Source organism: Cnephaeus nilssonii, assembly GCF_951640355.1.
Source record: "Cnephaeus nilssonii genome assembly, chromosome: 16".
NCBI classification, from domain to species: Eukaryota; Metazoa; Chordata; class Mammalia; order Chiroptera; family Vespertilionidae; genus Cnephaeus; species Cnephaeus nilssonii.
Genome location: NC_137087.1, coordinates 55,801,478 through 55,829,464, shown reverse-complemented (window position 1 = coordinate 55,829,464; position 27,987 = coordinate 55,801,478). Strand labels below are relative to the sequence as shown.

The 27,987-nt window shown below is 38.0% G+C and overlaps 1 protein-coding gene across 2 annotated transcripts in view; it reads left to right on the top strand.

Moving 5' to 3' along the window:
• RAB11FIP2 (RAB11 family interacting protein 2) overlaps positions 1 to 24,930 on the top strand; it is a 36,942-nt gene extending 12,012 nt beyond the window's left edge. For both annotated transcript variants that reach the window (XM_079792974.1, XM_079792973.1), the window contains 2 exons: positions 15,042 to 15,087; positions 20,675 to 24,930. In XM_079792974.1, coding sequence (XP_079649100.1) covers positions 15,042 to 15,087; positions 20,675 to 20,902 — 274 coding nt within the window. In that variant the 3' untranslated portion in view covers positions 20,903 to 24,930. The remainder of the gene's footprint in view (positions 1 to 15,041; positions 15,088 to 20,674) is intronic.
• Positions 24,931 to 27,987: the final 3,057 nt, after the last annotated feature.

Sequence of the window (27,987 nt, the reverse complement as noted above, 5' to 3'; positions counted from 1 at the left end):
AAATTGCTTCTACTCTTGCTTCTTAATTATAAATCACAGGTAGTTTAGCACCATCCGTATCAACTAATTTGGAGTATGATTAACCCTACAATTTGTAAAGCCCTGCTTTTTGCATCAGCAGAATATCGTTTTCCAGAAACAAATATACCTAGATGTTTGTTATACCATTTTCAATAATGTGTTCACACCCATTTTTTTCTTTAACACTGGGCTGTTTTTCCACTGAAAAGTGGAAGTGGGTGGTGTGTTCACTAAACGACATCCCAGATATTTTTTAAAACAAATACACAGAATAGACCCCATTAGATAAGAACCTGTGACCAAGTTCTGGGTTCTTGAAGAATTAGCGGAAGAGAGGTACAGCGTTTCCAGGGCTTGCCCATGAACACCTCCTCCACACTCTTCCGCATTGTCTGTCTTTCTCCGTACCTAAACTGCGGGTTGGCAAACAAGACTCGGGGCCCCCATCTGGCTTGCTACCTGTTTCTGTGAATAACATTTTCTTGGAGCACATCTCACCTAGTTGTTTATGGCTACTCTTATGCTAGTTGAATAGTATAGACTGTTTGGCCTGCATATTTATTAAAAATATGTATTATTATTTTTTAACAGAAATAGTTTGCTGAACCCTGTGCTAGCTGAAGGGAGATCTTTGAGAAGGGCAGATTCATAAGATAGGAGCAAGCTGGGTCCCTGAATGCATGGAAGGCCACTAACCAAGGACACCCATTGAGCCTTGCCTTAATGATGAATTCTCAGAGTATTAAATTACTGCAATTTTTATTTATTTATTATAGCACTTAGCATTATTATTATTTAGCACTTAGGGCACAGGAGTTGTAGTACCTTTTGTTCTGTTCAAGAAAGCCTCCTTCAAAAAAACTAAGAACCACTCATTTGCAACACCAAACTCTTCTGTTTTTCAAGGCTTATTGTATTTTAGCCTTTTCTCAACTGTGCAACTTTTCTTTTACTATTTGTCCTCTCTGTTCTTGGGAAGTTAATTTTCTTACCTCTCTACCCTGTGGCCCTTGTAAGCCTTCCCATCTCCATTCTTTGGCTCAGTGGTAGAATGTACTCTTTTTTAAAAAAAATTGTTTATTGTTTAAAGTATTGCATGAGTCTCCTTTTCCCCCCATTGACCTCTCCCTCACCATCCCCTCCCCCAAGCACAAGCCCTCAACGCCCCCCTCCCCCACTGTCTGTGTCCATTGGTTTTGCTCATATGCATGCATACAAGTCCTTTGGTTGTTCTACCCCCTCACCCCCGCCTTTCCTCATAGCCCACCTGAATGTCCTAAGCCTGTCTATCCTTGATGCTAAAAACTCTTCAATTCCTATACTTCTTTCTTGATCAGTAATGTGCTGTTTCCCTTCTTTGGATTTCTGCTGATCCAGGAGGACATAATTGCTGCACCATGTTTGTTGTGTCTGGGTCTAGTCTTCCTAAGTATATAAGCTTCTTAGTTGGGCTAAGTCTTTAGTGCCCATCGAATCTAGAGCAGGGCGTGTTCTCACTGCTAAGCAGCAAGAGTTCCTGGGGATTTTTAAAAACTATGATTTGTTGGGCCCTACCTCAGACTGAATTGGAATCTTTAGTGAATGGGTCTGAAATAAAAATCAACATTTTAAAAACTTCCCACTGGTTCTCAGGTGTAATAAACATTGCTGATCTAAATTAAATCATCGGTTTCACAAGTACGTAATGATGAATAGGAATCAGGACTGTGTTTGTATCCTCATAGCTGAACCAGACAACTTAGTCACATTAGCTTTGCTCACAGGGTCCTAACTAAGGGAGAGGGCACGGTAAGAAGATCAGCTTGACGAAACCAGGGAAGTGGAGAGGAGTATGAACTTTGGCCGAATAGCTAAGGAACATCTGAGTTATAGTAGGCATTGAAGGCCGGGTAGAAATGTCCGACTATTAAATATTGATGACATCTATGGATGAATTATTTCTCAGGATTCAGGAAGGACTGCAGAAGACCTGGTTAAGGGAATTAATTAATATAGGAGAAAATTGGTTGTGTATATCTTATTCTGAAATTTAAATAATGTAGTTAATAACATAGGCATACCGTGAGAGATGAGCTAATATTTGATGTTAGAGGAGCAGCTTATCGGAGAGCTGGAACTTATGGGAGATATTTTTACCAGATAATTTTGTTTGGGAATATCCTCTGTTTGTGACTGGCACAAAGAACATTCTTTTCCACTTCATTGTGTTGTGAGTACCTTGTAGCAAACTCTTAGTCGCTCTATGATAACTTAGTGGTATGTTTTAGAATATTATTTTAGTATTATTGATTTTATTAGAGCACATATGCATATATTTCATTTGCAGTGTTTGCTGTGCAGAAACATATCTTCTACTTAACTGATGAGCGTAGGCCAATCAGTTATTTTTTAGGGCAGTACAGAAATAGTGTCCAAGATCAAGACCTTATATTTATCACTGATATTTTATGATTTTGCATGACAAGTATGCCTTTGACCTTTGGGATCAGGTTGACCTACTTCCCTCTTTCTCTTCTTTCTTCCTTCCTTTCCTTTGTTCCTTCACTAGCCAATTCCTGTCTATGGTTGTATCAGAAATTCCTTAGAAGCTATAAAAATTGGTTACCTAGACTGCATTTAAATGTGTTTTTAATTTTCACAAATCAAAAAAATCACCATAGGCTTAAAGTAAGTAACCATTGTTATGAAGTTATATAGCATGTCCATAAAAAAATGATGACTGTTTACTGTAGGCTTACATTTTAAAAGTTATAGTAAACATGATCCCTAAAGAAAAGATCCTATTCTTAGTTTTAAAACCTTCCTTTTTATAATGCTCCTTATGGAGATTCTTTTCTTGTATAAGTTTAAAGCTCTGTCTTTGGCATAATAAACCTTAAGGCGTACAAGGTTTATTTTAATAGCAATGTTTTTGTTCATATTTGTCTAATATTGGAGAAAATTTGCCTGACATTCATGGCAGGCTGTAAATCTTTTACACAACTGAAAATTTGTAGCCTTATTTATGAGGTAGAAAATAAAAACTTTGAGATGATTTTTTAGATCCATTAATCCATTAATGCCCGGGGATTTACAGAATGTATCCAATGAAGCCATGACTGGGAACATGAAGTATGCAGTGTGATTAGTTCCCACTAACTAGAACTTTATGTTAACTCCCCAGATACTACTTGAAACTTTTTACCCTTTGTGGTCCTAATACTCATTATAATAGTCTCATTAATTGGCACACCTCCCAATGGGTTAATTTGCAGATACCTACCATGCCGTCCTTTGGCTAACTCACTAATGCAAATTGATATTTATAGACTTAAAAATTGAAAACAAAAAAATCTCTATAACAAAAAAGACAAACTTTCTAAGTTGTTATTATTTTGAGCTGAGAGATTGAGATATAGAAAGTCTCTGTGAGAGAAGAAAACAAGCAAAAAAAAAAAAAATCCACAAAAACTACTGTAGGCTAATAAACTGATGTGAAAATTTCTCAATTTACAGCGCTTGACAGGTGCTAAAAGAAAAGCATCTTTAATTTTAATGTGTTGTTAGGACCTCTTTAGAGAGACTGTACAAGTTATTAACAAGGTCCTCTGAGACAGGAGACGGGTAATTAACAAGACCTATGGAGATATAGTTTAGGTAATTAACGAGCTCTTAGGCACTGGACACAGGATAACACATAGTGAGTCCAATAGTTAAAGAGAACAGGTTGTTATGATATGATCAAATACAAGATATAGTGTGGAAGTCCTCTTGAGGTTTCTGATAGGAAAGTATTAAAATTATATTCCAGTGACCCCAGCTCATCAAGTTTTGTGAATCAATATGTAATTTTTTTGGTTTAACTTTTAATATATTATTTGAGAGGATTATTTCTGTGTCAAATCCAACAAACAGGAAAGCTTCTTACATGTAGATTAATAATCTTTGTTTATTGTCATTAGCGAACATGTGTATTTTAAGAATAATACATTGGAAAGACAAAAATTATATGATTCTACATTGTTTTGGATATTTATTGTTCTATTTTTCATCTCTGGCCTGTTGTTTAAAATTGCCTATTCCAAGTTGACCTTACTTTTCTCATCCACGTGAAAACTGTCAGGATCCAGGCCTGAGAAGAGACTACCCTTCAACACTGGTTTTTCACAGTACGCACGGGTCCTCCAGTCATGCTCCTGTGGTACCTTCAAGTCTGAGACTTGTTTGTCCCAATTTCAAATATTTAATCTAGTTATTTCCTGTGTAAATTTGAAATTGTTGGGGTGTGAATCGAGTTTTGATTCAGAAAACGTCTACATCAAATATTTTATATTCTACTGGAGGCCCGGTCCACGAATTCATGCATGGGTGGGGTCCCTCAGTCTGGCCGGCAATCGGGGCCTATTGGGGCCATCTCTCCCAATCCCGATTGAGGCTAGGGGTAGGGGGTCTGCAGGAGGTTGGCTGGCTGGCGGGGGGAGTGGGGGTTGGGACTGCAGGAGGTTGGCTGGCTTCAAGAGGTTGGCTATGGGAGCACACTGACCACCAGGGGGCAGCTCCTGCATTGAGCATCTGCCCCCTGGTGGTCAGTGTGCATCATAGCTACAGGCCGGTCGTCCAGTCGTAATGCTCGCTTAGGCTTTTATATATATAGATGAAGACTAAGTATATAAAGAAAGCCCTTGCAGGCCTTCTGCTTTATTCTCTTGCTTCCTCACAGTGTGGCTAGGTCAGTCCAGCAACATGATTTTTTTTCCACTCTCAGATTTGGTGATCAGATAATGTTTTCATTTTCATTAGTTTTGCATATTTACTATATGCATGGAAACCAGAGGTTATGAAGATTGAAATCCTGCTCTTAGAGCTCATAGAAGCAGGTATGTAAATATTAGGTCTGAATTCTCTGCTAAGGACTGGACATTATATAGGTATTGGGGAACCATGAAAGGTTTTTAAATTGGATTGTAATGTGATCAAAGTAATATCTTACAGATAGCCCTATAGCATGGGGATCTGCTGGGGACAGGAGTGGAAGGGAGAGTGAAGAACTTGGGGCAGGAAAACGAGTTAGGAAATTAGTGTGATGGCTGAGGTGAAAGCTGATGGCGGTCCCTTAGCAGTGAGGATGGAAAAGAAGAAAACATCTCAGATATTTTTCTGGGCTAAAATGGGACTTAACCATTCTAGTTTTGTGTGCACATGTGGAGGGAGGAGAGGGGATTGGTAAAGGAGAAGAAACAATGAGGATTATTCCAATGATGTGTGTCCTCAGTTGATGCCCTTCATTTGGTGAAACACAGCATTGTAAAGGTTATTACAGCGATGTCAGGTCTGTAGCCTTTTGAATCAAACTTGGCATTTTAATCTTGATGGAGAGGTTCGAGGTTTTTGTTTTTAATGAGATGTTCTCTTGTTTAGAGGTTGTGTGTGTGTTTTTTTTAGAAAATAGGAATTATGTGTTTTGAGTTGATCGAGACAAGTTAAGCTAATATCAACATGGTAATAGCTCTGGAGAGGTTGGTTTTTAATACTTGAAACACACTTTGGCTTCTTTGAACAGAAGAATGCAAATTTCTGTAATTGCTAATGGATGCAATGTATTTAAAGTGTGTTCACCCTCACATTGTAATTACTGCATGAATTTCTCTCCAGGGTTTTGGCTTTGCCCAATCCCGTGTTGGACCTCTTTTGTTAGTTTCTCACTAAGAGAATGACTTCTGTGTACCCCGCCTCCCCAGACCCCCTGCTTCAGTGTTCAGAACATTTCCTTTTGGGCTCTATAACCATATCACCTGTGATTACTTTTCTTCATAACAATAAGCTTTAACTTTTGAAAAACAGGTACCGTTTCCATATCTGTAATATATGGTGGGAGTGTTACCTGTGGCCAGGCTGTTCTAAAAGCTGCTGCTGGTAGAAAATAAAGCGGTTAACTTGATTATGAAATGATCTTTCTTTTTTGCGTTTGTCTAGTGTTTAAGAATGTTAGGATCCGGACATTTGAATCCTTGAACTTAAATTTTAAAGATAAATTAGGGCTCTTTGATTTGATGTGTTACATATAATATAGTATATTATTATGTAACAATAATTAAATATAAATATATAAATATTAAGGTATATAAATATTGATTACATATTAAGTATTATACATCAAATACATGTTTTTATGTATTTTATATATATTTTTAAGCTTAGAACTCTTTCTGACAAAAGTGCTAATACCTCTTAAATAGCAATTACATGAATCAGCTTGGCCTAGAATAAAACTTAATTCACATTGCCAGTTTTTAGAGTTGTTTTAACAAACACGTATCTCAAGCTCTATTAGGGCTGGGGTGAGTGGGTTGAAGCGATGGTTCATAGAGAACTGGTGGCCGCACATTAAAATTGTGAAGGAAGATTTTATAAATAGGGACTACGCTTATATTGTTAGCTCTTTACCAACCACTTAGTAATTTCACCGTCTCTTCTCTAGTTGGAGTCATGGAGCTATATATACTCTATGTCAGTCATTCCCCAAGGAAGTATGTTTGCTACTTTAGGCGACCAAGGAGCCAATTATGGGGGTGCCCTGCCACACCTCTGTGTTGAGACCTCTTTGTTACGGAGCCTGGTGTGGGAATGGGGGTGTTCAGGTTAATCACATCTTTTGTTTACTTGAGGTGTACATTATATTCTTTTCTTATAGATTATTTTAAAATAAAATACCCAAACTAAATAAAAAATGTAAATCAGCCATAATTTAATATTTGATTCAGAAGATCTATTCTTCCACCCATGGATTTTACAGTAAAACATGAAAAAAAATAGTAATAGAATATTCCGGTTTTGGAATCAGTCTGGATTTGAGTCTGTTGAATAGCTGGGTGATCTTACTCACCTTTCTGAGCCGCATTGTTGTTCAGTGTTACCTGGGATAAAGCTACCTTGGTGTGATGCAGGGGCATGAACCCTGTGCCGAGGGTAGTGTTTGCCACAGGGTGAGTCTGGGAACAGTGGCTCTCGCTGTGATTTTGCTGCGCAGCATCTACAGAATCACTTTACGTTAAGTGAAATTATTAGTAACAAGATATTCTCAACTTTAAAAAACGTAAATGCAAGTGGAATTTAGGAGCTGACCAATAAAGGATATACATTGGAAGAAAACAATACACTTGATAGATTTTCTAGTTTCTTTCAAGATATATGTTTAGTAATAATCTTTGATGAAATAAACCAAACTACATTGAAATTTAGTAAAAGTAGAAAATTTATTTTGTTACTATATAAGGCAAAGGTATTATACCTACTATTGCTATAAATTCCTGTGTTCAGAAATTCTTGCATAGCACGAATAAGGACAGTGTGTGGTAGATTTCTAAGCTTTGGCTTTGTCTTAAAGCATGCTGACTATTTCCTAAACTCACGTGCTGAGCTCAGATTAAATTGTGAAAGAGGACAGCATAGCTTCCTCTACAGAACTTGGCCTTGTCTCAGGTACAGAGCCAGCTTGGGGTACTCTTGGCCAGCGGCATTGTGGGTCCTCTGTCCTTTAGTGCCGAGTCCAGCAGGACCCAGGGGCAACTTGCCTCATTCGTGCCCTCATGGAAGAATTACCTCTGCTCAGGTTGTCCTCATTCTTTCCTCAGGAAAAAGCTGATCAAGGGCACTGGGTTGGCCTGGGTCATACAGAGACAGAGCCTATGCGGGGTCTGGCCCTGTTAGGGGCCTGGTGCCTTGTTCTCATCACACCTTTCCAGTTTTACAGTTTTGCTTCTAAAGTAAACAACTTGATTCCCACCTCCATCCCATCCACAACCCCAAATAGACTAGTGGACCTGTGGCAGGCAGTGGACCAGGGTCTACTCAGAGCAGTGGGATGAACACAGCCTGACTTCTCAGCGTGACAGCATTCCTGAAGATCTGGGGAGAAAGATTCTTTTTTATCAAGAGAAAGACATATGATTGTAGTCAGAGTGAAAAATGCAAAAGTGTACCTGAAGTTTTAAGTTAAATTTGAGATGTCAAGGAAATTTTATGTTTGTTGCAGATGTATTCTCTTGTATTAGGGTGCAAAAGACAAAAATGAGAAGCTTAGTTTTAAATAAATGGAGAACTGTTGGAATTCATAGGGCTTATGTTGGACAGTTTGTGAATTGATTGATTATATTTAAAATAATTACTTCTTTTCTAGAATAGTAAGTTAAACTTGATTGAATATAATGCTTTAATTTCATAAATACCTTGATATCATTACATTTTAGGACCTGTTCAACATTTTAGTCCAATAAATATATTTGTTACTGTTACGATAGAAAAGCAGCTGGGTCTGGATCTGCTGCCCATGATCTTTGGTGTCACTGACCACAGTCATTAATTGTCTTGTCTGTGAGATCTCTTGAGAGATGTCCTGTGAGACTATTAATAAGTCAATTACTGTTGATCCCCATAGACATATCATATTAGGTTCTGTTTTGCTATTCATGTATTTAGTATGTTTGCCCAGACCCAAGAGAGATAATGTAGTACTTTAATCTATATCATTAATTTGATTTGGTACTGACTTCTTTCTTTTTTTCCTAAAAAGAAAGGGAAAAAGACAATATGGAGTTGCACCTTGCATCTTAAGCCCTGTCTGCATGTGAAATAGACCTAATTGAAACATACGAAAGGTTGTATTTACTAGTGGAAATCCTCTTTGGACACTTCATTTCTTTGGGTTTTTATAAAGAGGATCACTAAAGAACATTTCTTGAACTCCTTTAACTTCTTTAAACTCTATTGAACTTCTATGGAATAAATGTTTTTAGTATTTTCCAGAAAAATCTCAAGTTAATCTGTATTGCGGTCAGATACCTAAACTGGTGGCCCTGGTTGGTGAAATGGATAAACTGGCTAGTTGAGGTGACTTTATTGGCGTCAGCTTCCAATTCATATTGGCAGTTGTATCAGAATAATTCTTCCTATCTTAAAAAGAACTGAAAAAAAAATCCATTAATATATTATCAGGCCTAGATATACAGTAAGTAATAGTTATTATTCAGAAAAAATCATTTCCTCTCTTCTGGCCACTTTATATCTTGTTGAAACTTTTATCGACCTTCCATTGATTTACTCAGTCAACTCTTAGCTCAGCTTTACACATTTTTACTAAGCACTGACTATTCATTTAGTCAACACACCTTTGTTAAGCATCTGCCATGATGCTCTAAGTACTGTCATGTGCTGGGACTGAAAAGGTTAATGAGATATCATTTCTTTTTCAAGGAGTTTATAGAAGAAAGGGGTGGGGAACCCAGGGATTAAGATTCACAAAAGACAGACTTTTTAAAAATTTATTTTAGTGAGAGAGGAAGGAAGAGGGGAGGGGGGGGGGGAGAGAGAGAGGCATTGATCAGTTGCCTCCTGTCTGGGGATCAAACCATCAACCTAAGTATGTGCCCTGACCAGGAATCAAACCGGCCACGTCGATCGATGCTCCAACCAATCGAGGCATCTGGCCAGGGCCACAAAAGGCAAAGTTTAAGAAAAAAAAAAATTGAGAGCAGTTTTAGGTTACAGCAAAATTGAGTGGAAGGTACAGAGATTCCCCATGTATTCCTACCCCCACACATGCATAGCTTCCCCCATTATTAACATCCTCCACTAGAGTGGTGCATTTGTCACAATTGATTGACCTATATTGACACATTGTAATTATACAAAGCCCATAGTCTACATTAGGATTCTTGTATATTTTATGAGTTTCGACAAATGTATGACATGTGTCCACCTTTATCTATATATATAAAAGCCTAAGTGACCGTTATGACCAGACGACCGGCCAGTAGCTATGATGTACACTAACCACCAGGGGGCAGACGCTCAAAGCAGGAGCTGCCGCCTGGTGGTCAGTGCGCTCCCACAGCCAACCTCTCACGGTCCCTCCCCCAGCCGGCCAGCCCCGATTGGCCCCCATCACCAGCCAGGTCGAGGGACCCTACCTGTGCATGAATTCATGCACCAGGCCTCTAGTATATTATAAAACCTTATTGATTACTGTTCCTTTGAAAACTTACTAACTGTGTTACCCGGAGTAAGCTTCTTTTCTGTGCCGTTTGGTCTTCTGTAAATGGAAGTAATAAGGAACACCTCCTGGGATTGAGTTAACATGCACATATAAAGTGCTCAGAAAGACACCTGGTAGGTACCACAGTTAAAAGTCCAATAAATATCCGTTGTCTTTGGGCCTCGTGTCTTTTTTATTCTCCCTTGCTTTAGTCAGTGGGGCATTTTCCTTTTCCTCTTTCAGACTCATTAAAGGTGCTGTTATGTTATGTTCCCGTTTGTTTATACCCCTCCCCCCGCTACATTTGTCACCAAAGTGAAGCCTCAGGTCTCCAGAGCCCACTCTCTGAGTGAAACAGGAAGATCAATGGGATACTCCCCTTTGAACATAATTAATGTCAGGAGTTCTGTGATGGTTTAAAGTTATACTTCTCCCCATACACAACAAGGAATGACTGGTGCTTAACGTTACTCCCGCTCCTTCCCCTCATCGTCCCCCAGCCAGGTGGGACGCCTCCTGGAGTTTTCAAATAACTTGAATCCGTTTATTAAATACAAAATGGATCAAGTTTGTAGAGCAAAATGCACCTACCTTTATGGGGCCTACAAAGAGGCATTATGGAAGATGTCATAATACTGTTCTCAAATGCCTTCCGGAGAGCTTCCGGTGTCGTTACTGCGACTTCTCATTGAAGGACTTACACTCCTCGAGCCAGGAACCTGCACAGTTTGCATTGTCTTACACTCACAAGACTGAATCCGTTTCATTAGATCTTTGTTCTTCTGTGGGTTTTTACTTTTATCTTGACAAGCACTTCATACTCCTTTTACTCTCATTAGTCCCTTCCCTGTCTTAGGAATCCTCGCTCCAAATGATTGTATTTATGTTTTTAGAAGAGAAAAGAAATGACAAAGAAAGACTCTGATCGTTGCCAAATGCAGCCGTGATTTCTGCAGTGGCCAGTCTTCCCGCTTTATGAGCTCGGTTTGCTTTCCTCACCTATCGGTAGGAGACTAGTCCATAGTGAAAATCGAAGGACAGTTTCAAATTCTCACCCATTTACTTATGTCTTTACTCAGTATTTATTCTGCAAAATAAATCAATAGATGTTATAGGAGAGATACTAATGATTCCTTAAAATATACACAAGTACTAATAATTTCAAAATTTAAAATTAGAGTTTACTTAGAAAAATTATTTAAATTTGGAAATATCAGAGTGAAAAATAAGTTTTTACTTAAAAACTTTAGAATGTTAAGGTAAAGCATTTTCTTAGTTTAAAAGTCTTTTTAAAATAGGAATTTAAAGTATCTGTATCAGCTTAATAGTTACTTTAAAATCCCCTGCTACCCCCAAACTCCTTGAGTTCTGATTTCTAAAACAATTTCTTTTAATTGTGAAGTTTAACTTTGCCTGAAGTTCTTTCAGTGTGAGCATGTCTAAGTTCATTTTCTACCTGATTAAGAACACCATGTTCCTTAACCTGTCAACAGCTCAGTTGAGCAGTCAGCCTGTATTATTCAATATCTTGTGTGACACGAGGACAGCAGTCCAAAGGGAGAGATATCACAAATTGGTGCCACACTTCAGTAAATAGAGACATTTTATTTTTCACCAAGCTAATTCAATCCAGTTCAGTTAACTCTTTTTCCCCCTTAAGGAAGGATCAAAAAAAGCAGCGTGAATGCCTGAGTCCGTCATGTGTGTGACACATCAGTGTGTGACTATAAAGCCGACCACAAGGGAGGGGTTCTGCCTTTAGACTTGAGACAATGCCCCATACAATTGCCCTGAGCTCAGATCTGCACTGGGGATTGCTGAGTGGCAGCGGGCTCCGATTACACGCAGGTAGGATGGGAAATAGTGGGGCTCGCTGCACCCGGCACGCTTTTCCCTTCCCGCTGCGACCTGTTCAGTTGGATCTAATAATTCTCAGACGTGCTTCAGGCTGTCACTGAGTTTCACTTTAGTTCCAGAGGCCACAGCCATCGGACATTACGTATTGCTAGTTGTATGATTTTGATAAAATCTTTGTCCTACATGTCTGTTTCTTAAAAACCCTTTTCCCAATAAATCTAACACCAGTATTTCTGTTTCTTAGTTCACTGATTTCTTCCTGAGGTATAATGAATTTATACAGTCTCAATATTGTTTATTCTTCAAGGGTGTAATGGGATGGATAATGCTACTGCCCATGAAATGTTTAAATAACATTTACGAAAGAAGACTGAAAGTACAAAACATTGTCTGTTGCCCGATGGATCAGGTCTAAGAGCCTCATCTTTGCGTCAAACCCTTCAAGGGCTCCTCCCCCTGCTGCCTTGTGTTCCAGTCTCTTTGATGTTCAACGTTAACACCGCTTTCTAGCGGCCCCAGGCTGTGCCCTCTGTTTTGAGAGTCCCCCCTCTCTGGCCTGCCAAACCGAGCCTTCATGTCATTGAAAATCCTACTTCTCCATTAACTCAGGCCTTCCTCGAGGGCACTTCTTCCCACTACATGGTCTGAAAATGTCACTTTGCGAGGGTGCTGTCCCCAACCTCCCTCAAGTGCAGCTACATGGACCATGCACCTGCCCAGAATGATGTGAGGTGCACTTTCTGGTCATCCCACGTGGCCGGTACGCTCAGGGCTTCCCCGTGTAACACGTGCTCACTGGGCAGGGCCAGAGCTGTGGCTGTGCCACGGGTAGGAGGACAGGTCCCAGAGCCAGACACGCCACCATTGCCAACTGTGACCACACGCAAGTCACCACACCTCTTGTGGCTCTCGTGTCCTCATTTTAAAAATGAAGATCATTATATCACAATAAATGTAACACCAGTATTTCTATTTCCTGAATGTACTCTGTGGTATTTCCACACTTAAATAATTTTTTTAAGTAAACTAATTTTAAATTTTGAAATTAGACTGAAATATGTTTTTAAGGAATCATTAGTATATCTCCTATAACATCCACTCTTGATTTATTTTGTAGAAAAAATATTGAGTATAAAAACAAATAAACTGGTGAGGACTTGAAACTATCCTTCAATTTCTCTGATTGTACAACCTACCTTAAGGGTTGTGAAGATTAAATGAGTTAATTTTGGGAAAGTGCTTAGAACAGTAGCTGACACAGTTCGAGTGCTATGTAAATATTTATTAAATAAAATAATATGTTGAACATGTCCTGTCGGCCAGTCACTGTGCTAAGTGTGTGACATGTTAACTAAGTCAATCTTCACAGTGGTCTTGTATGGTAGATCCCCATTTTACAGAGGGAGGAACCCAGACAATCAGAGTGAAGAAACTTGCTCAAGGTCACACAGCAATTACAGGGCAGAAGCAGGATTTGAATTCACACCTCCTGGTCCCAGGGCCCTCCACCGCTTCTCTGCTTGTACCCGCTGTGCTGTTCTGTGAAACCTGGATGTCGGGCATTTTGTCCTGGAGATGGTCACAGTCCGATGGGGAGATTGGCTGTTGGAAGACAGCTCGCTGTGAGAGAATGGCGAAAGGAGAGGTTCGTCCCACTGAACCCTGATGTTGACCACGTTGGGTTGAGAATCCGAGAGGATGGGACCCCCATGTGTTAGCAGCTGCTACCATGGCACCCTAGGCGGAGGAGTTCTCCATGATAATGGCTTTTTGGATTTTGTTGTTGTTTTCTCTTAAACCACTCTTTTTGTCAGGCTCGTGAGACTTTGCAGGTACAGTGGTGTAGTCCGGGACCATATAGAACCCAGTAAAAATGATGAGATACCGGAAATGAGTCAGCCGCCTCTGCCTGTAAATGGTGCCTTGTAGGTATTTAAAACATATTCCAGTCTTTGCTACCAAATCACCCAGCTCTCCTGAAATGCTCCATTTACCCATAGGAGTCCTAGCTGGAGAAGGCCAGCCACCAGTTCTGGAAGCGAGCACTACAGATCTTAGTCATAGCCAGGGAAACCTTGGCTCTGTGAGGAATCCCTTTGAGGTGGCTGTCTGCTCTGCAGCTTCACAGCTGGGGATGTGTACCTGTAACAATAGATTCTTTCCCGGATGTTATAACCTAGTGTCCAGACTGCGTGCACACAGCCCAAAGTTTTGAAAGTGAATTTCTTCAAAGGATTCCAATGGTTTGGCTGATAAAGCACAGATAACGTGAAAAATATATTTTACTGTTAAGTCTTTTGGGGGAGGTATAAAAAGGTTCCTAGGACAGTCATGCTTTGTAGTGGTTAGCAAGGCTAATACTCTTAAGTGCCGGGTAAAAATTAAACTTGAATAGCAATGATGAAATATTGACTCATCAGATGGCTTTGAAGTTTCGCTCCTTTTTGGTTGCAGTGCCCTTTCTAATGGACATGTTTCAGAGAAGAAAGTGACGATAGCACTCAGCCGGCTATTTTCTTACCCTCTGCACAGAAGAAATCTTTTCTTTTTGGGGGGGTCCGTGTGGGTATTTGAATTCTGAAGATCAGCTCCTTAGACATCACATTCCTGATAGAAATGGTTCCTAGCACTCGGAATGTGTTCTAGGGATAGCCTGATGTTTAAAAATTTAAAAGATAATTGCTTTAATAGCTGTAGAATTTTTTGTATGCCAAGTTTGCTTTGTCTATTCTATGCTACAATCTTTCCATCCTAAATTTATTTAATTCTCCATCATTCTATGTCAGGAGGACTAAGGTGAGTGTGTATGTAAAATGAATAATAACGTTATGAAATTTAGTTTTATAAAATAGCTCACTGGGTAAAACGCTCATGTTTAAAGATGTTTAGAAACGGCATATTTGGAGGTGAAGTTTTTTCAGTTCTGATAATAACTGAAGGGTTTTCCTTCAAAGCTTAAAATTGTAGCTCCTTTCGGATGTTGAGTAAATATTGGTTTTCTTCTACATCCTGGGTTAAATTTCACTCATCCGAGTGATTTAGGACTTTAGAAATTGTTACTGAAATGTTGGTTAAAAATGTCCTGTTTTTATGTTTCCTCCCACGTGGACTATGATACATTCTTAACATTTATGTTGTGTCTTTTATTGCTCAGTTTCCATGTGAATCCGACAAGCAGTGAAGACCTCAGGAAAATCCCGGTAAGTTGCAGAGGGGGTTAGAGAGGCACAAAGCAAGCCACAAGCCAGCCTCTGTCGGGCACACGTTTCTAGAAAGGCTCCCGTTCCCTGGAATCCCTGTTACCTGCCGCTTATAGCTTAGGTGATATTTGGGGAGAAAGAAGAAAAGCAAAACCCAATCTTTATTTTTAATATATGATAGGGTGTGACTTTTATACAATTAATGGAACTTCAGGCAAACATAATTATAATTGAAGCCTGCTTAAAATATACATATTTTGTTTGCAGACTGTTTTAAAATTAATATGAAAGCTGTATGGCAAGGTCAACATTATTGTTAGGAAATACGAGCATGTGGAGAAAACGATTTGTTGTTGGGACAAATATTGAAGAAAGAATAATACCGCTTATTAACGTTCAACAATCTTGCATCCTGGCGGGAAATGCAGTTAGCCAGGAGTGCATTTGCAAGAACCTTTAGGACACTAACCTTCCCAGACAGAACAAAACCATCCATATTAGCGGGCGTGGTGTAGCCACCAGCTGAGTCAGCTCACATACCCGGCAAAGGTTATTCAGGTGTCTTAACTTCATGCTGTGGTTATTTGAAATCCGGTTTTGGCTCTCTGTTCAGAGTTCCATTGCATCTTCAGTCAAATCTAAATATATTAAACCTAGGGAAGAGGTTACTTTACCAAAATGTGGGCACGTGTGCTTGGTAGAAAACTAAGTCCTCATTGAATAACAGAGTGGAGCCTTTACTCCAAGACGCTGGTGATTGCTCTTTGAACCATCTGCCCTTAATGTGTGTGATCCAGATGTATAATAAGAATTTTTTAAAGCAATAACATATCACAATTTTCTATGATGATCTATGCCCAGAAGAAGCTATGGTAGTGTACAAACCATTCTAAATGTAGTTATTTATTTAAAATCATAGAAAACATTATAGAAGCTTTGTGCTGTGTTCTTGCTGTTTTATGTAAATGATTTGTAAGTTTTTATGCTTCATAAATACTCCAGTCTTTCTAAGATGCAGTCTGGCGAGAAATGTCAGAATATTTGAAGTGAGCCTTTGATCAAATAGTAAAATGAATTCTATCAGGCAAGGTACTTAATCTCAAACAAAATGCAAACATCAAAAAATCGATTTCATGTGTAGCTATTGTTTATTAAGTAACCTTAATTACAATTTCTATGTGCTTGTAAATGTATTTTTCCAAATCTTGTAATTTATTGCTGTAAAAGCATCCTTAGAATTCTTTAAAGAAATAAAATGTGAAAATTGTTTTAGTTAAAGGATTTAAAAGTGATAAAAGAATCCTTGATGTGTGATTATTTTTCTCTGGGATACTAACTATTCTAAAGGACAGTTAAAGGATTACTTAGGTGTTGTTAATTTACTGCAAGATACAATTAGAGAAGGAACCCATCCTCAGACTGATCGTTTTTTGATGAAAAGTATTTGAACAATTTTTATGTTGAAGATTAGAAGATGTTTGAAGTAATTTACATTAAGTTCTCCGATAATAGCCATCCACCAAGTTATTTTTCCCCCTTCTGGACATAGTATTTTGTAATTAAGTTTGTATGTCTTATATGCTAGTGCCAACACCTGTCTGTGAAAGCACAGTGTTTAAACAGGAGCAGTAGCCAGTTGAAAGGGCAGTGTGAGCTCTTTAAGTCCTAATTAAGAACTGAAAGGGAGATGAAGGGAGTAGGACAAAAGATGTGAAAGTAGCTGAGATGATATTCCCAGAGCAAAGTTCCTCATTAGAACAATAATGAGATGATCAGAGAATGCCAAGCCTTCCTCTTATCTCTCTCTCTCTCCGCCAGTTGCCTTGGATGTCAGTTAGTGCCCCACCAATATTTGGTTACCAGGACAACCTTTCTTTAAATCTTCAGTTATTTTGAGTCCTGCTAATTTGCTTTTGTTCAAATTTAAATATTGTAAAAAAATATATACATTTCCTAGTTTAAAAGGCTAGACTGTGTAAAGCAAAAATAGATCACTGGTGATTCTCAAAGTCTTTTGCACAACTATGTTATTTAAGATTTCGATTAGGAAATTTCATGTGATAATTCTATTCTCTCACCCAACCCCTAATTCCTTATATCTGCATATGGAAATTTTTAACAGTGGTTGGGTGTGAATGAAAAAGAATTGGTTGTGAAAGGGGAAGAAGGAAGAAAAATTTACATTTCAATATAAGAAGACATCTTAAAAACATATGTGCTGTCTGTATGGATTGCTGGAGGAAATAATGTTGAGTACTTAGGAGTCCCATGTAGGTTACTTGAGTCTATACCAATAATTTATATTTTCCTGAGAGTTTTCCACTTTAAGCAATATTTTAATTTTCTGTTGTACATATGAATTGATATGAATTGTTATTATTTTATTTGGAATTATATCAACAAACAAGGATATATATTTATTGAGTGTATCAATTTAAGAATCTTATGCCTAAAATTAAAAGGTATTTACATGCTTTTCAAATATGGGATAAAATCTGGAACTAAGCATAAAACTTTTTAATGATTTTATATTCTTTTTCAGAATATAGTTTATAGAACGTGTGTTTCTAAGATGTTTTTCTGCCTAAAAACTTGATGCAGAAATTTGGGTTAAAATTTTCACATAAAAGGACAAATGGAAAATTTATTGAAAAGGTCAGAAGTGTATTTCCAGGAAATCTGCCTATTCACAAGTATTAGAAGGTTGTAGGGGAACAAAATAAGTAATGGATCTGTATATTTTAGATTATGACTGTATTATGACACTATTCCAGGATAATAACTAATTATTTTGAGACTAAATTGTTAGATAGATTTATGTCATGGAATAAAATTTAGACTATTTTGACATTTTTCATCCTCATCGTCTTTAGAGAAATATTAAAAAACTTTTTAGCTACAATATCTGATATTACTGGTATAGTGCTAAATATAACAATATAAGTGATTTTCTAACTGTTCATCGCTTAGTTTGTAGAAGTCAGTATAATTTGATTAAGATTAAAGAGACTCAAACATGTGATTCTTAAGTTAAATTAAAAAAAAAGTAAGAGTCAGGCAATCAGTAATGAATCCCATTTAGCTTAATTTCATGAATCCCTGCAGTTCTCACCAGAATCCCTATTTTTCAGTAAATATTTTATTAGAAAGATGAAATCACATTAGTTGGGGGGTATTACTTTTTAAAAATGCAGTTCAGAAATATCACTGTGTAAACCAGGACATTTTAGAGTTAAAAGGGACCTTGGAGAACATCTCATTTGTCAAGTAAGGAAAGTGAGAGCTAGGTTGGTCTCTGTCTCATTTGTGCAGAATTATTCAGGTTAAAGTGAGGAATTTTAGCTTATTTTTAATAAAGTAAAAAATACATACTTACCTCTCCAGTGTATCTTATCTTTTCTATAGAAACCTGCTTAATATAATAATTATTTAATAAGAATGTGGCTAGGAAATTATAATAATGTTTTATATCTCTATTCATGACCAATTAAACTCTTCAATACATGAGAGGTGTGTGCATTGAGACTTAATCTTAAAAAAGATGAATTGATCTGAGAGAGCAGAGAATAAAAGTAGATTAACAGAATTGTCCTTTAACTGTTGCAGAGTAACATTATGAAATGTTTTTAGAGACAAAGGTAATATAATGCATGAAGTTGTATCTTCCCAGTTTCTAATGTTAAAACAAAATAAGGTGTTTTAAATATATCTTACAGAACTTAAACTCACTTCCCCTTAGCAGTCTCCCTATTCGTTGTTGATCTGGTGGAGGCCCTCATCGGTATCTTGTCTGTGATATTTCAATAGCTTTATAACTCATCTCAGCCCCTCCAAGTGATTTTCCCCACTGCTGCCATTTTCATTGTCCTAGAACATGACTTTAATCATATTTTTCTTGCCTACTGAAACCTTTGAAGGCGTCCTATCTCCCGCAGCAATAAACCTACAAGTCCTTAATGACAGCATTGATCATCCTCGATGGTCTGTGTGGAACCTGCCATTTCAGCCTCTCTCAGCTCCCCATCCTGAACCTTACATGCCGGCCCTTCTGTACTGATGACCTGTTTGACCACCATGCCTCCAGCCTTGCTTCTTCCTTTGAACAAATGGAGCCACTGCTTGAGATGCACGTTTTGCATTTCCACCTGGTGCAAGCTAGATCTTCTCCACAGAACCTGAGAGAGCCTGTGGGGCTGGAAGAGTTTCTCCTTCCTGGACTTGGGTTGTTATCCTGGAGGAGGAAGCGTGGTTGGATAACATCCCCATCAAATTGATGCCTGTACTCAAGCTTGGTTTTTGGTGTTGGCAGTCTTGGTGCCTGCGGGAAGAGGGGATAGAAAGTTACACTTTGGCTTTACTCATGAGAACTTCTAGACACATAGCAAATTAAAGTAGATCCTGAAAATGAGTAAAGACAAATTTAATGTCTGTTAAAAATGGGAAAAGAACCTTTCTGCATTCATTGGTCCCCATTCTCTGTCTCCCTCTGCATAGATTATATACTGTAGTCTGAAAGAGCAAGACCAATTTCCCCAATATTTTATTTCCCTTAAAGCCAAATGGAAATGTTTTGAATGAAAGTGATGAAAACCATTTTAATTTGTTGAGTCTAGTGATAGAACTATGTATAAAAAGACATAAAAACACTAATTTATGTTTGGGAATTATATTTTACATAATGAAAAATCTATTACTATCCACTATAAATAGATGACAACCTATTTTATTAAATTCCTGAGAAATATTTTTCTTTTAATATTAGAATGCTTTTTAATGAAAATTAGGTCAATGCCTTTTGCTTTCTTTTTTATATTTATACGTTAATGTAAAAAGAATTTTCATTAGTGGAATAACTTTACAAAGTAAATCAATAGTGAAATGGAAGAGAATGCAGATATACTGATACTAAATATTAATGTGATCATAGTTGAACTCTTGAGTTTCCTGATAACAAGGGCAAAAAGGGAAATAAGATAAGGTATATATTCTACTATGAGATAGAAATGAACTAGTTACTCAGGGGAGGAAAAGCTGTTTGCCTCTAAATTAAATCAGAAGTTACTCCCATAGGAGCATCTTATAAGATTTAATTCCGAATGCCTTCAACATTTCATAGCAAGAAGCAGATTTGATCTTGCTGTTGCTTGTACCCATCTTAAATAAAGTCAAAGGCATAGCATTAAACTGCAGTTCAGCGGGAGCAGTTTGATGATAATTAAACTAATGTCCAAATGTATAGTTTTCAACAGCTTCCTATAGTTCCTCCAAGTTAATTCTTAGGGATGTTCAATTTTTACCTATTTCAGCTATATTTATTATAGAACATTTTATCTTAATCTTGAGTTGTATGTCTGCCTTTTTTATTAGGACATTGTCCACACTGTAAAAAAAATGATTGTAGAAGAATTTAGAATTGGAATAAGGGCTTTGATGCCTCTGACCCAGTGCTGGCCTCAGAACTGACTAGCCGTTCTGTGAACTGTCACATTGGTTCTAGCCAAGGACAGAGGAAAACCAAAAGCTGAAGTTCAAAATAATTCGCATTTTCTTCCTGAGAACTAAAGTGCCGGGCTCTCTCCTGTTCTAGGACAGCAACCCTTTTGATGCCGCTGCCGGGTACCGCAGCCTGACCTACGAGGAGGTCCTGCAGGAGCTGGTGAAGCACAAAGAGCTCCTGCGGAGGAAGGACACGCACATCCGGGAGCTGGAGGACTACATCGACAACCTCCTCGTGCGGGTCATGGAGGAGACGCCCAGCATCCTCCGAGTGCCCTACGAGCCGTCCAGGAAGGCTGGCAAGTTCTCCAACGGCTAACGAGCCTTTGTGCTGCCTTGATAATGGGGGAAGAAAGGGGAATAAAAGGAAAGACTTGTTACCGGAAGAACCTGCACTTTCAGGTTTCAGTCCACGCTCGTCCGTTGGGAAAAGGTGTTTCACTTGTAAATATGAGCGGGGACTGTCAAGAGTGACCTTTGAAGTGAGTTCAATAATTAAAACTTTGAAAGGGAAAGGGCCAGACTCCAGATAAGTAAGCAGCTCCTGGGGATTCACTGGGGTGCTGGCCAGCCCACTCCCCTGCCCGAGGCCCAGGGATGTCTTCAGAAGTTCATGGCTCGCTCCTCAGGAAGATTTCTCATGACTTGACATTGTGAGAATTGATACTGTGGTTGGTTCTTGAGCATTCAATTTGTAGACGATATAGCTGCAGGAATACTGCTCATTATAAACACTACTTCAAAAACAGTTCATATTTTATATACATACGTATGTACATGAGTGTAAGTTCATGTATCTTTGCATATAAAATACGTGCATATACCTCACATATACATGTGTTTTTAGGACATTTAAAATCAGTCGGTTTCCTCTAAAATGAGGATACCAGTTTCTTAATTGGGAAATGTATGTGCGCTCAGCGAAGCATCATTGCTACTGCAGTATTACGTGCGTGTGTAGGGAGCTGCTTCCAGTCACTCTAGAGTCTGAACCTTGGTTTCAAAATGAGCTGCTACTACGTTACTCCAGCGTCAGATTTTTGCTCTTTATCCAAAAGTAATGCTCCAAAGGCCTTGTTAAAGAATGACGTATTTCAGGAAAGTCCATTAACTTCACAACAGCATGGATTTCTCGAATTGGTTTTTCAGCGTAACATTTGAGTTTTGTCTAAGCTACAAGCAGGAGATTAGCTAATGTAATTTGTTTTGTTGCCATTCTGAATGCCTATAAAACACTAGCAAAGAAAATAGTAAGAAGTTAAAGCTGAAGATAACTTGGAGGGTAAAAGTAGGTGATCATCTGATGCCTGATAACCCAAAACAGTGGGCAGATTCTCGGAATAAAGAATTAGGCTTGGTTTCAAGTTCCATAAATAATAGAACAGATGGTTGCATTTGGGTCTTGAACCAAAATAACAGTTACTAAAGAGTGAGTTTTTAGAACAGATCTTTATTAGCATGACGTTACACATTAATCTGCATCTACCCTTTAAGAATTGATTTATCACCAAATTATATGTCCACTTTTTTATGTCTGCTTCCCCAAAATGTTGAATACTTCCATGAGCCAGCTTTCATTGGTTGTACAAAATTAGTCTGAATGTAAAGTGAAAAACAATGGTTATAAAAAATATTAATTACTGCTTATTTTTTACCTTACAATCTAAAATACTTACTATGAAACACTGAATCTGTTTCTTCTGAATTTAAAATGAAAAAACACACCGTATATGAAGACATACATTTCTCAGTCTTTTAATGAAGTGCATTTTTGTCTAATATGCATCTCTACTAAGACTTACTTGAAAGTTAAATACAAAACAGATATAATCGTTTCGCTTATTTTAATATTCTGAATCAGATAAGACTTGGCCAAGTTTATATTTAGTTTATAAGCTAAAATTCCTGTTATTTGTATTTCCTGAGTTTCTTTAGTTTTTCTATGAGAGCATACATTTTGAAATTGTGAAAATTTTCCCCAAATAAAAAAATTCAATAATTTTTTAAATGAAGAAATGGAGGAAGGAAAATAGCTCTACTAACATTCTCCATCATATATATATCTTTCCTAAACCTCCAAATCTGGTGTAGAATTTTATTTTTCCATTTGAAGTCTTAGTAATTATTTTTAACATGGTGCCATTTTAATTAACATTTATTAAATATTTACAAAATTCTTAGCACTTGATTTTGTGTTGTTAGTATAATTGAGGCTCTTACACTTTTTAAAAATATCAAAATCCATGTGTTTTTAGTATTATGACAGATTACTTACAGATATTTTAATAAGCTTTGGCCAAATTTGCTCCTTACAGAATGAACCAAGATATTAGTTTTGTATTGGGGATATGTTTTATGTGAATAGAGATCAGTAAAAAGTATGATTCAAGTAACTGCTATTCTTTTTATGAGGAGATTCATTTTTAAGGAGACATTCTCTGCTTGTATAAAAACTGTTAGAAGTTAGGTTTATCCACACTTGAGAAATATTTTTATCTTTAAATCTGAGACGAGAATTCTATTGAAAACTCATCCTGCATTTATCACTGCCTAAAAATGTTCTGTTTGAATGTTTATGAAGTTTTCCTCATGACCCAGAGTACAAGTTACTTGTTTTCATAATCTGTCAATATAATACGCTACAAACAAAAAGTGAAAATGAGTTCCCCAGTAAACATATCAGTGTTTCCTCGTTTGGGCAGAAGTGCATGCAGATTAGTTTTATTTGCTAGCATTGTAGAAGGAAGGCCAAAAGTCACCTTAGTTTGTTTTTCCAAAATGTAACCTTCAGTATTCTAATGGTGTATTTTGTTCGTAGCTTAGAAATTGAAATAAAATATATGTACTCATTAAATAATGCACAGCACTATAGACTTATAAATGGATTTTATTTATGCTTAAAATGTATGATCAAAAATATTTCCACCAATAAGAGGATTTTTAAAAAAAACACACACACAGAATTGATATTTATCTCAAACCTATCTTAAGTTAATATACTTCTGTTATATAATTAAAATATTTATTATTTTTAAAGTAGCCTTATTTTATAACCAGTTTCCCTCCCAGTTTTAAAATTCAGCTCTGAAAATATCGAACATACTGTCCTTGCACTTAGGCCTCCGTTTCATTCATTGGATAGCAGGGTCCTATCTTAGAATTGCATATAAGCGACGTGTCACCCATTCATGAGAGACGTTCAAGTATTGCTTTTGGCTGCTCTGTTCTGCCTTGAGCCTAGTTTTGCCATTCTCCCGTGAACGTAGTGTTACCCATAGATTATACATAACTACATCTATTGCTTTTGGCAGTAAATGAAGCTTTAGTTGTAATTTTCCAGCTGTGAAAATGTTGCCTTGTATTGAAAAGGGTTTCAGGACTGGAAACCTAAGTAAAACCCAGCTCATTAGTGACAGCTTTGCTTTCCTGCCTTCACCAACTCCTCTGCCCTCCCCCCCGCACCACCCCCATGAGGGTGCTTACTCTTTAGCAAGGAGAATCTAAAAAAACACAAAAGAACTGGCTTTAATATATCTCGTACTTGTTACACTGGAGCTTTTCTCTTCCTCCGGCTTTTCAGGCAAAGCTCCCGGCCTCGGGTCTGTGAGCGAGGCTGGAACTTTTTGATGTCCGTGTGCTCATATGTCTTGTAGATATGCTAGGTGTCACTGTGCGTGTGTAAGTGAAGTATGAAGCATGCTCGCTCACTTGATCTCTTTGAAGTAAGAGGTAAAGGATCACAGTGCTGCTGGTTCGTGATGGTAGATGCAAGGGTCTGTCAGCGCACATTCGAAAGCCCCCATTTTCACAGATTTATAACTCTCATAATCCAGATGCAGCGATTGGAAGTATTTAATATGCAGTAGATGGCACCTTAACTAATTCATCTGCATCTGGAGGGTTTCCTGATGTATTTAATAAGTAGTGGAGAAGCTCTTCAAGCATTAAACTCGAGTTGGCATTTTATTTCATTTCTTTTCTCTGTCAAAAAAAATCCCCTCTTACCATGGAATTGAAGTCTGTAACAAATGATACGTTGGGCCTATAAATCTTTGAAGCTTCCAGATGGTTTGTATTTTGAGGTACAAAAGAATGCTGCAGATCTAGAAATGTGTATATTTAGCAGGTATTTGAAAGACACAAGCATTATTTATAACTGAAGAGTATTACACTTGTTAAGTAAAATGCTCTTAGTCACTTGTATACATTTTTACCGGTACAAACTCAAAAGTATGTAAGCCTTGCATAATGTGACAGTTGTATAATTTATGTAATCTGATGCATGAATCAGACTTTTTGTATAATATATATTGATTTATTATAGTTGATTAAAGTGTTTAATCTTAATTCCGTTGTCTAATTTCTTATTGCAGATAAAACAGTGTGGTGTGTGCATTTATACACGAGTCCTCCTTGTCCTTTAAATATAGGATGCCTCCTGTTTGACGCATTGCAGCAAGTATTCTGTAAGACCCACACACCCATTCACTATACAGATAGTTCTGAAAATTCATTCAGAGCCGAGTGTCCGAGTACCTTAGAGTGAACAGTCAACAAAAGTGTGAATGCCCTCTGTATATACAATGTTCCCTCATAGGGATAGAGCTCAAGTTTGGTAGAAAGTAACATTTGAGAATTTTATATATAGGCTAAGGCCTATGCCCAATGTTTTCTTGATATAGCATCTAGATATACACCTGTCTATCCGAGGGAAACAGGAACCTAAGGACCCGGGCTAGGGTGTGGTGGTGTGGTGTGATGTGGTGTGTGTGTGTGGCAGTGTATTGGGCAGTTGGACATTAATCATACGCATTTGGAACAAGGGATTTCTCTGCAGGCTGGAACACCTTCCTAGTCTCTAATTGCTCTCAAATGTGGAGGGTCCATGTAACTTATCCCTTCACTTCCCCAGTATATCTCTAGATTGTTCCCTTCCTACCTATCCCTGGCACACACGTGTTTATTTTTCCTTAGTCTACTGACACAAAGATATTGGGAGTAATTTGGAAGTAGAGAGTTATCATTCTATTAGAATGACCATTTTCCACGTAGGTGTTGTTTTAATGCACTGCCTGTCTCAGAAATGTTTCTGTGCACTTTTCAAAGTATTGGGCCTGTGCCTGCCTGGATGCCCAACATTCTACATTTCCTCCCCAAATGATGTTACATGATGGCACAAATGTCATACTTTCACATTCTTATGACGGACAGAGTCATATACCTATAATTACATGAATTAGAAGTACTCAATTCTGTCTTATACTCCTCACAGCCTACAATTCGATAGTGAAATTTTCAGTGGTTTCATCATTTGTTAGGCATATTCCAAAGTCAGAATTTATGCTGGGCAGCACGAAAACAGATTTCTCTAGCAGAGCTTTTCAATTATGGTGTGTGGTGGACAATGGCAGATATGGTCCAGTTTGTTTTCATTCCAGTACCAAAGTTTGCAAATGATTTATTTATTTAATAAATTAGAACAGAGGAAGATTGACGCTGTTAAAACGTTATAGTCTACTACGCACTGGTGATTGACGTAAAGTGTGTGAGACAGACCACAGGTTATTGGCAGTTTCCAGCAAATTATCTTATTTGTGCTACAACCTTAGAGCAGGGATTGCAAACTCAAATGTTTACGGAGCCAGGCAGGTATGGCGGATAAGGAGGCAGGCCAGGTATGGAAGAGGAGGGATTACTGGGGACAGTGGCAACCTGGGGAGCCTGTTCTCCCCCATAAAAGTGGGCAACAGCTGTGCAGCTCCGACTCATCGAGGCCATATGGCGGTGAATGCACGGCCAGGGTTGCTAAACGTGATCTTTCTAGAGAAACTGAAAATACAGCTATTTCTGTGAAATATGATTTCCAAATGTTGCAAACTAATTATTTTTCTAACAAAAAATCAGAGGCCACCAGTTTGCAATCTCTTCTTTATTGAGTCACTGTTTCTGATGACCAGTCATCCTCTCCTCCTCCTCCTCTTTCACTTCCTCCCCCCACCCCCTCCTCCTCCTCATCATCATCATCATCGTGGGAAGAACAAGTCAGGATATGATGGTTGTTTACTTCTCCCACGAATGGTGTTGTGTTTATTCAAAATATGGGTTGGCCCGGGGCATATGGGATGTGTGAGATATGTAAGGCAGAATCCCAGCTCCAGACTTTCTTGTGGGAGGGGAGGAGGAATAGCTATTCAATGGGTACTGAGTCTCACTTATGCACGACAAGTCAGTCCTAGAGATCCGCTGGACAGCTGAGCCTATAGTTAGCAATACTGTTTGTACACTTAAACATTGGTAAGTCCGGCCGGTGTGGCTCAGTGCTTGAGTATAGACCTATGAACCAGGAGGTCACAGTTGGATTCCTGATCAGGGCACATGCCTGGGTTGCGGGCTCAGTCCCCAAGAAGGGGGTGTACAGGAGGTAGCTGATCAATAATTCTCTCATCATTGAAGTTTCTATCTCTCCCTCTCCCTTCCACTCTGAAATCAATAAAAATATTTTTTAAACATTTTGTTAAGAGGTTAGGGTAAATGTTCTTACTACAATTAAGGGGGAAAAAGACGTTCTCCAGTATGCCTGTCCCTGAGTGTGACTGCAGTGCATTTGGGAGGGAGAACAGTACAGGGAAATACAGTCTGAGCGCCACCCTTCAGTGTTTATCACATTTGACTGTTATCCCAGGATCTGCTTCAAACCTTTTTTGTAGTAATTACGATTTTTCAATATTTACAATGATCTTGCCTTCTGATAAAAATTGTACAAAAAATCATCAGTGTCCTAAAGATCAGTTTAGCGCACAATATTAATGCTGTGCTGTGTTCAGGTCAAATGACATGTGGTATATGATAATTCCAAGTCATATAAAGTTAATACGTTTTCATGTGGTTTTTAGTTTACAAAGTACACATTTCAATTAAAATGTAGTGGTTATTGTTTCCATAGTTTGATTTTATACATCAACCATTTCAAATCCTACCCTACTTTTTGATCAAGAAAGGTGGATGGTTTAGATCACTTGTTTTCAAAGTATTGCCCTGGAGCAGCAAGGTCAGTGTTACCTGGGAACTTGTTTGAATGCAAATTCTCAGGCCCGATTCCACACCTAATGAATCAGAAATGGGAGGGGGGACAGACGGTAGGACTCAGAGAGCTCTATTCACAAGCTCTCCATCTGTTTAAGATGCGTAATTGAGAACCATTGAAATAGACACACACACACCCATTTCTTTCTTAGCTTAATGTAGTTTACAGAATCCTTTCTTGACTTAATGTAACTTTTCTTGCCATTCTTGAGTTTATTTTTGAACCTGCTTTTTCAGTTTTTAAATGCATATTACATTTACTTTTTGTATTTTTGTAGAGAAAGGAGGGAAGAGAGAGAAAAATCAATGTGGGAAAGAAAC